The sequence below is a fragment of the Haplochromis burtoni genome, unplaced genomic scaffold (genome assembly GCF_018398535.1).
Source record: "Haplochromis burtoni strain Fernald_Lab_line unplaced genomic scaffold, NCSU_Asbu1 Contig_234, whole genome shotgun sequence".
Classification (NCBI taxonomy): domain Eukaryota; kingdom Metazoa; phylum Chordata; class Actinopteri; order Cichliformes; family Cichlidae; genus Haplochromis; species Haplochromis burtoni.
In genome coordinates this window covers 18,803-28,400 of record NW_024582595.1, presented here as the reverse complement: position 1 = coordinate 28,400, position 9,598 = coordinate 18,803, and the positions used below count along the sequence as shown (strand labels likewise).

At 41.1% G+C, this 9,598-nt stretch overlaps 1 protein-coding gene across 1 annotated transcript; it reads right to left on the bottom strand.

The window, feature by feature from the left end:
* Window positions 1-6,596: 6,596 nt before the first annotated feature.
* On the bottom strand, window positions 6,597-7,529 carry LOC102288918 (odorant receptor 131-2-like). Its single transcript, XM_005937531.1, has one exon. It carries the CDS (start codon window positions 7,527-7,529, stop codon window positions 6,597-6,599), a length of 933 nt encoding a protein of 310 aa, XP_005937593.1.
* Window positions 7,530-9,598: the final 2,069 nt, after the last annotated feature.

The window sequence follows — 9,598 nt, the reverse complement described above, 5'->3', positions numbered from 1 at the left end:
TGTTAAAGTGACTGAGTAGATTAGCTAGTGTAACACAAGCACTCTGAGCAACTCTGTGTAGCTAAATATATGGATCTCATTTTTCTCCAAAACAAAACTCAGATAAAAAAAATCACGTAATTCTTTGTTTTTACATTAAGCAGGTCCCAATCAGCCCAAATAGCGAAGAGAAATTAAAAATGCATGCCATGAAAGAGTTTGTGTCCCAGGAGGTTAAATCTTTAAATACACAGTATGTACCTAAATTATGGTAAGATGATGTGGTAGTTCCAGCTCTAACTATAAGCTTTATAAAAATGGAGACTTTTGAGCCTAACCTTGAAAGTAGAAGGGGGGTCTCTCTCCCAAATCTAAACTGGTCCTGATTTTGCAGAAGAGGGGCCTGAGAGTTTAAGGCTTTGCCTCTCATATAACTTTTGAATATCCTAGGAGCCACAAGTAAGCCAGCAGTATATGGGAAGAGCATTGTGCTCTTTTGGGATGATGTGGTACTGTCATGGTCAGGCATGCCTTCCCAGGGTTCATCAGCTGGACTATTGTTTTTGTTGTTGTTCTCTCTCTCTCGCTCTCCCACCCCTCTCTGCCTGGGTGGAACTTGTTATGGGTTCCTGCCTTGGCCCAACACATGTGCGAGTCATCAACTCCAGCGGTACCCAACCTTTTTTCGCATTACAGACCGGTTTATATCTGACAATATTATCAGGGACTGACCTTTAAGGTGTTGCTGATAAATAAAACCAAATAAAATCAGTACCGGTACCAAAAAAAGATTTATTCATAACACACACCCAGGGAAACCAAGTCAACGATAAAAACAATTAATAAAAAATAATGCTAAAAACGGATTAAACCTCTGAAAACCATACATTTCACACCTGAGCCTCAACTCTCGCAGCGCGGTACTAAATGACTCACGGACTGGGCCTAGGGGTTCATCTCCAGCTGATCTACTCCACTGCTGCTCATTATCTCCCTGTTCCTGCAACGAATTGGTGCAACGAATTGGTGCTACTAGGGCTGCACGATTTTGCATAAAATGAGAATCACGATTTTTTGGCTTAGAATTGAGATCACGATTCTCTCACGATTTTCTTTTCCAATATAAATATTTATTGCACTTATTAACTGCACATCAACTTCGTAACAGTTGAGACTGAACATAAAAACAATAAATAAACATAAAAACAACAAATGTCTCACGTTTTATTGTTGCCGCAAAATGTTGTACTGCTTGAAATTCCGTCTCCACCGTTGCTCGACACTGAGTGTATAGAGCAGGTAGTGCAACAATAGAAAAATAGTTGCGGGACGGCACTGTGTAGCGTTTGTTGAGGGTGTTGATCATTTTCCTAAATCCCTCGTTTTGCACAGTGTTGATGGGAGCCATATCTTTGGTCAGGTGATAAGTAATAGCCTCCGTAATTTCTTTGTGCCTGCGGGAGTTAGACGGGTATAGGGAAGCGCTGTATAAGGTTCCCGTTATTGATGTTTGGGTGGTTGACCGGGACGGATTTCCTCCTGTCACTTTCTCGTCATCCCTGACGTGCTCTCCTTTGTTTTTTCCCTGCCAATTTTAGCAGCCAGCTTCTGTATTACGTGGTACAAGGCTCCGCCCTTGTCATTTGTTGAGCAGGAAGAGTGAGCGCTTGTTTTCATGTAGATTACGTCCCGGATCAAAATGCAGTACAATCGTCGTCGTCTTTTTTTTTTTTTTTTTTTAAATCGTTGTCATTTGGAAATGAGATTTCACATAAGTATGAATCGAGATCGTGATTTTCTAACGATTAATCGTGCAGCCCTAGGTGCTACTCATCGCTGGATTGTTGTACTACTCTCATCAGTGTAGTCCTGGCTCCAACTAAGCTCTTTTCTTCCATCAGTGTTGTCTTCAGTCTAACCTGTGGTTCTCTTTGCGAATAGACCTCCTGGATCCATCCCTCTTCTTCCCTGGAAGTGAACGTGAGTGAGTTTGTGAGGGACCAGCAGATCACAGTGTGTGGCTGACCTACCCTGTTTCCCTGGATTCCCTGGAGCCCCATCCGCTTGCACAGTTCCTCTCCAGATAAGCAGTTAGCTGTTTCACACATAGTCTTTCTAGATTTTTTGAGATAAATAGAAAGTTACCAAAAGGCAGAATGAGGAATGTCATTCAGCAAATACTTATCAAAATATTAGCCCATTTGGATTCCAAAGTATGAGTGCAGTGTTGTCTGTTAGTCAGAAAAAAAGTAAAACAGTAAGTAAAAGATTGTGATGTATGTGAACGAGAGATGGTGTAAATTGGGGTACATCAGTGTTAAGGAGTAGTGCTATACACGAGCTGTGGCGCTCTTAACGGTTAGCATCCGACCGTATTACCTGCTGCGGGAATTCTCGCAAGTCATCGCAATAACTGTTTACATTCTGCAAGCGGCAGATGCGGCAGCAGCATGCGAGTGAATTCACACAGTAGTGTCCCAGCTGGAGACATCACACCCCCAAGCTTTCCTTTTCATCCTTGGGGATTTTAATCATGTTTCCTTGTCCTCAACTCTTCCTACTTTCACCCAGTATGTGGGTTGTTTTACCAGAGAAAACAAAACACCGGACTTACTGTATGCAAATATGCAAATACTAAGGGTCCATATAGATCATCACCCCTCTCCCCACTAGGTCGCTCAGACCATAACCTGGTCGATCTGGTTCCCTCATACATAAGCTGGTGTGTAAATAACCCCCCGCCTCTTCAGAGGTAAAGAGGTGAGCATGGCACTGAAACACTGCTTCCAAACTACAGACTGGGAGGTAATATGCAGCCCACTTTTCTGCTGGAGCAGAAAAGGAGGGGTTTCAGATCTGGAGACAGAGAGGAAATGAGGAGAGTCCAGAGGAGCTAACGAGAGAGATAAGGAGGGGAAAGGACAGCTACAGGAGGAGCATCTCCAGCAGAGCAACACCAGAGGTGTGTGGAGAGGACTGAACACCATCACTGGACGGAGCACAGTGAGCAGAGGGGGTCCAGAGCCTGAGGACCTGGATAGTCAGGTTTGGGCTAATAGATTTAACCAATGTTAGTGGAGCTCTCTCTGCAACCCCCCATAGCACCAAGGACATCAGATGCACCTCACCTGCCCCCTTTTTCCTTCAACCACTCTACTGCCTCCTCCGCCCATGACAGTCACCAGGAGCCACCCACCCACACCCTATACTACAGCCTCTCCATCACATCTGACCAGGTGCGGAGTCAGTTGAGGAAGATGTAATCTAGGAAGGCCAGGGGTCTGGATGAATTCAGCTCCAGACCTCTGAGGGACTGTGCAGATCAACTTTGTGAGGTTATCACATACATCTTTAACCTGAGTCTCAGTCTGGAGAGAGTCCCCATTCTGTGGAAGACCTCCTGCGTGGGGCCAGTGCCAAAGACAATGCACCCCAAGGAGCTGAACCACTTCAGACCTTTTGCACTGACTTCACACCTAATGAAGGCCATTGAGAGGATCATACTTCACCACCTTCGCCCACTAGTTGGGAGAGACCTAGACCCACTGTAGTTTGCCTACCAGCCGAACATCGGAATGCATGATGCTGTCATCTACCTGCTGCTTCTCTCATCTGGAGAGTGCCAGGTGTACTGTGAGAATGATGGGGGTTTTTTTATTTCTCCGGTGCCTTCAACACCATCCAACCCTCAGTTCTAAGGGGGAAGCTGCAGGGAGCGGGAATGGACCATCAGCTGCCCTCATGGATAACAATAATAATAGTAACAATAATAATGGAATGCATTTATATAGCGCTTTTCTAGGCACCCAAAGTGCTTTACAATTCCACTATTCATTCATTTTCACATTCACACACTGGTGGAGGCAAGCTACAGTTGTAGCCATAGCTGCCCTGGGGCAGACTGACAGAAGCGAGGCTGCTATATCGCGCCACTGGCCCCTCTGGCTAGCACCAGTAGGAGGTAGGGTAAAGTGTCTTGCCCAAGGACACAATGACCAGGGCAGAGAGAGCAGGAGGATCTAACTGGCAACCTTCCGGTTACAGATGAGCTTCCCAATCCCCTGAGCCACAGTCGCCCCCGATTGTTGAATACTTACCAGTTGACCCCAGTATGTGAGGCTGACGGACTGTGTGTCTGAGGTGGTAGTCTGTAGCATGGAGGTCTCACAAGGAACAGTACTTGCACCTTTCCTCTTCACCCTTTTATCCTTATAACATGGACACTTGCCATCTCCAGAAGTTCTCAGACAACACCGCCATTGTGAGTCAGGTGTCGGTGGGAAACGAAGTGGAATACAGGGGGGTCATGAATGACTTTTTTAGCTAGTGCGAACAGAACCATCTTCGCATCAATGCCAGCAACACAGAGCTGGTGATTGATTTCAGCAAGAAGCCACCCCCTATTACACCAGTGAACATCCAGGGTTTGGACACTGAAACAGTAGGGGAGTACAAATACCTGGGTGTTCACCTTGGTAACAAACTGGACTGGTCCACAAACAAAAATGCACTCTACAAAAAGGATCTAAGTCAGGGGTCGGCAACCTTTAGTCCTTATAGTGCGGCTCCGTGTGGTTTGGGAAAATGAATTAGAAGTATTTAGTGTATTTTATTTATGTTAGTTTTTGTTTTTTTTACTTTTAGTTCTAAATTGTAAGATTATTGTGATATTGAAATATAAAAATTTAATTCTATTTTATTATTTTTTCATCGCTCAAAATAAGCGTCACATTCGCGGAAGCCGGTATACTCGCTGAAACTCCATACATTTATCGAGACTTTCAACCCCAGGTAGGCCAATTATGGATCTTCGGATCCACATTATGCTAGCAGCTGTTCTCCACCGTGAACTATGTTAAAAACAAACACCGCTCACGCATCACAGATGACAGCTTACAGTCCTGGGTAAAGATGAAAGTGACTTCGTACAGCCCTGATTTGCAGACGCTGTGCGCTTAATATGGGATATGCGCAGAGGTTCAAGAGCAGAAGTCCCATTGTAAACATACCACAGCAGACCCGACGATGTTTGCATGAACATGCTTTTCAGCATCTCTTTATTGACCGGTTTTCACACACGGTTGCTGACTCATACAGCCGGCTGAAGCTTTTCAGCTCACAGCCTGGCATACACCAACAACAGCATAGATAGCACAGACGTTAAGGTGGCGAGGTGTGATTGCGGGTGCCGCTAAAGTGCGTCCACCTCCCCTGCAGCGGCACTGCAGACAACGCCCCTCCACACACCTTAACCTGGCAAAATACATATTTAGGCAGAATTTTGCAAATATCTATTTTTGATTTTTTTTTAGCAGCATAGTGCTTTTTTTCCAATTATTTTTTTAAAAGCCAGGTCAAGGCTCCAAAAGCCCAAAGGCGATATAAGGGTGGCGGCTCACAACAGTTTTTGTTTGCTACATGGATCATTTTAGTTCAGCTGGGTGTCTTTCCTTTTGTTATATTTCTTTAAGAGTTCAAAATGTGTTAATTACATAAATAAAATGTAACTTTCTCTGTAGCACTTCATGGATTTCATAAGCAACACATCTTAGTTATTCACACAAAGCATAAAGGTAAAAAACCATTATATACAGTGTTATCTTCATTTTAGATGTCAAAAAGTATTTGCGGCTCCCAGTGTTTTGTTTTGCATGGAAACCAGGTCCAAATGGCTCTTTGGGTTTTAAAGGTTGCTGACCCCTGGTCTAAGTCAACTCCACCTGCGATGGCGGCTGAGATCTTTTGGCGTGAACAGGACTCTGCTAAGGAAGTTTTATGACACTGTGGTGGCATCTGCTATTTTTTATGCTGTGGTCTGCTGGAGTGGTGGAATGGCAGAGAGGGACAGGGGGAAACTTAACAAACTGGTCAAGAGGGCCAGCTCTGTCCTGGACTGTCCGCTGAAGTCCATCGAGCAGGTTGGGGAGGAGAGGATGTTGTCTAAGCTAAGATCCATCATGGACAATACCTCCCATCCCCTGCATGAACCTGTATGAGCACTGAGCAGCTCGTTCAGCAGTAGACTTTTACACCCACAGTGTAGGAAGGAGTGCTACTGCAGGTCATTCTTACCAGCAGCTGTCAGACTCTATAACACAGTTGAACTTTTTTTTTTTAATCTCTGTACAATTTGTATACATATTTCTGTGCATTGTTACGTGCATATATGAACTTCAGTTGCTTATGTATATAGGACCGCATTGTGTCTTCCTTCTACATTTTATATTCCCTTTAGATCTGTGTAACACCCAAATTTCTCATTCGTGAGATAATAAAGGTTGATTCTATTATATTCTAAATATTTTTTTATTGTTTAAAGAAGCTACAATCACAAGTACAACATGTTTTGTTTACAAACAAATGTTATTATCTGAGCTGCATTTTCAATTCAGTCCAGTTGTATTTATATAGTGCAAAATCACCACAAAAGACTCTACAATAACACAAAGCAAGCTGCCTGTTATCGAAAATCTTTTAAATAAGAACAATAGAAAGGTGAAAAGGGTCATATTATGCATCAGTTTAATATAAGACCAGCAAAGTGAACAGAATGTCTGTTTTTATCAGTAAAACTCTGACCATCCCTGGAAATCTGTGGATCATTAGAACATAATAAATCAAAAAGCTGTTGAATGTTTCTTATATAAGCCACAGAGAGCGTAGTATTTCAGTGCATTAACAAACATCTCATCCCTGAGGCCGTAAATTAGAGGACTCAAACATCTTGGAGCAAGAATAAAGGTTATGTAATTAAAGTACCTCACATTGATAAATAACATAAAATCAATCTGCAGGACAGCAGCCTCTATAAATGGACACCAGAGCTGAAAAAGACACAGCAGCAGCTGGAAACCATGAAGAACCACTGTACTCAGCCCCTTCCATGTCGACTTCTTATTCTCTCCTGATGCAGCTTTGGCCACTTTCATTATTTGCACATATGAGAAAACAATAGTGATGGACATAATCAAGAAATAAAGCTGACTTATAGCTGACCTAAGATGACCCTGCCATCTGTGAAAAATGAACATTTCAACAGCACAAATTCTGCTCTGGGTATAGAAGCTGGTGATTGCTGAAGCAAAGAAAATAGAAAGAATAACAATGCAGGGAACAGAGCTCAGACCATGAATGATCAGGATGAAGTGCAGAGCTCTCTGTGTTCGGCACAGTTCTGCATGACGGAGGGGAACGCAAATGGCCACAAAACGCTCCAGGGTCATTGCTGTCAGAGTAACTGGTGTGACAAATGTGTACACAGACAAAACAATATATATAATAACACACAACCACACTTGTATGGTGAAACTAAAATAACTCAAAATGAGCAAGACATTAGTTATTAGCAAAAAAAGTGAATCAGACAACAGTGCAATGGCAAATAAGATGTAACGCATAGTTGTGTAAAAAATATCCTTCATAAAAAATGTTGTGATTAGCAAAAAGTTGATGCAAAGAAACATCGAGATAAGTAACTGGACTATTATGACCTGATTATTGATGTTGTTTATTGCCAGCTGACCACCAATTACTGAGTTATTTAATGCCATATATTTATTAGTTTTAGGCAAATAGTTTTAAATCTTCATATATGGAGAGATCTTAAGAACTTACCTACATATATGAATGCATGTCTGGTTTCTAAATTTTAAAATAAAATCTCACACAAAGTATCTTATCCAAAGTTAAAATAAATTCAAATTTAACAGCCTCACAGTAAAAATAAGTGGAATATATATTGAGTTAAACATTAACAGTGCATGTTGATATGACATGACATATATCTATAATACCTAAAGATAACAAGTCACAAGACATCAGAGAGTCATTTTACCAACGCATCCCTGCGGTAAATAGAACATGTCTGAGGTGTGTGCTGTCATAATCTGATTTTTATAGCTGAAACTATAACACAAGAGGGAATGTCACGACAGGAAGATGTCACCAAAGGAAATGCATTTGGGAAACATTTTGTACAATAGATCGATTCAAGTATACACAACTACTGCATGTAATTGGTCTCTAGATTTGTCCATCAACTCTTACCTGTCTCCTTAGAAACAATTTATTGTTTGAAATCACAATACCCCACAGCTATCATAGTCTAAACTAATAAAAGAAAGCAGCACTGCCACTATAAATATATAAAGCATTTCTTGTGCCTGTCCCAAATGTCCCAGATAACGGCAATCAGTTCTTTGAAAGAAAAAAAAATGCTGAAAAAATGCTGCTGGCTGTTCAGTACTTGACTGGAGCTGTGTGGAGCTACACAGACCTTTTTTTTTTTTCAATGAAATACAGTCACGAGATTCAGATTTCGCATGATTCCCGTCTTATAAGATCAGAAGTACTGCTAGTTTGGTCGTAAGCAACAGTTCTCTGGGCTTTCTGAAGGACTTTCATTTTTTTCTTTGGATACTCAATTCCTTTTCACTCATTTTTATTCCAACACTTGTACCTGACCTACTTAACACTGACCTGTGAATCATTCAGTAATTTAAAAAAAAAAAAAAGCAAACACGTAAGTTTATTTTGCCCAATCTTCAATCAAAGACAGTATCTCATTTAAGAATCTTTGTTGAGGTTCAGTAAAGTATGCTTATAGCACTTTCATATTACCTCCACTTGGCACTGTGGATATCTGTCTTTGCTTACTACCCTCACACTTTTATGATGTTTTTGCAGAGACATCATAAATCTTTGTTAACAATATAACATTCACTTCAACAAGAAAAAAAATGGAAGACTAAATATGTGAATTTTAGCATACAGAAAATTAATCTTGTTTTCAAACAGGATATAATGTCTGACCTGCATTTTGTAAAAACCTCAAAAAAGAAAGTCAAACAAAGGCAGCAAACGGAGTGAGTAAACAATATGGTTGCAGATAATATGGGTTCAAACTGGCCTACTTACTGAAAATTAAAAACAGCAGTTAGGTGTCCACTGAAATAACTGGTGCTCCTAACTAAATTTATCATCTTGTTGTTTATTCAAATCATGTGCACAAAAACTGAGTCCTTTTTTCATAATATATCAATAACGCTTTACTTGCACAGCATGTACTGAGAAAAAATAGATTGCCTTTACACTAGCTGTGATGGAAATTCTTGAACAGTTTGTGAGGTTATGAAGTCATTGTTTCCAAATGCTTTTACCTTAGTTGTGATAGAAATGTTTGATGAAAATTGCACAAGTGCTAACTCCCGTGCACTTTGTTTATAGGCCACGCAGAGGAGTAGAAGATGCCACAGTAAATTCAGCTTACTTGTTAAACAAGTTTCGGTCATGAATTTTCATTTTATTAAAATAGCTGAGCTGATATGCTACAAATTGTTCACCACAAGGCAAAATGAGGAATATAGTGGAACAAATCAGAATACAAGTCCATTTGGTGCCAAAGTATCAGTGCATTGTTGCCTGTTCGCCAGAAAATGTACAGCCAATTTCATGGCATTTGACTGATGTCACACAAAGTTCGATAAAACATTTCAAACAGAAATGAACATTGCACTATTAATCATTCTGACACAAATTCTGTATGAGCAGCAGGAATTATTTTTTCGGACATTTTTTCAACCTGGTGCCAGGAGAATAACCTCCTCCTAAACATCAGCAA

Coding starts and splice junctions, on each gene's coding strand:
- LOC102288918 (XM_005937531.1), bottom strand. CDS start 7,529: ATGGCATTAAATAACTCAGTAATTGGTGGTCAGCTGGCAATAAACAAC.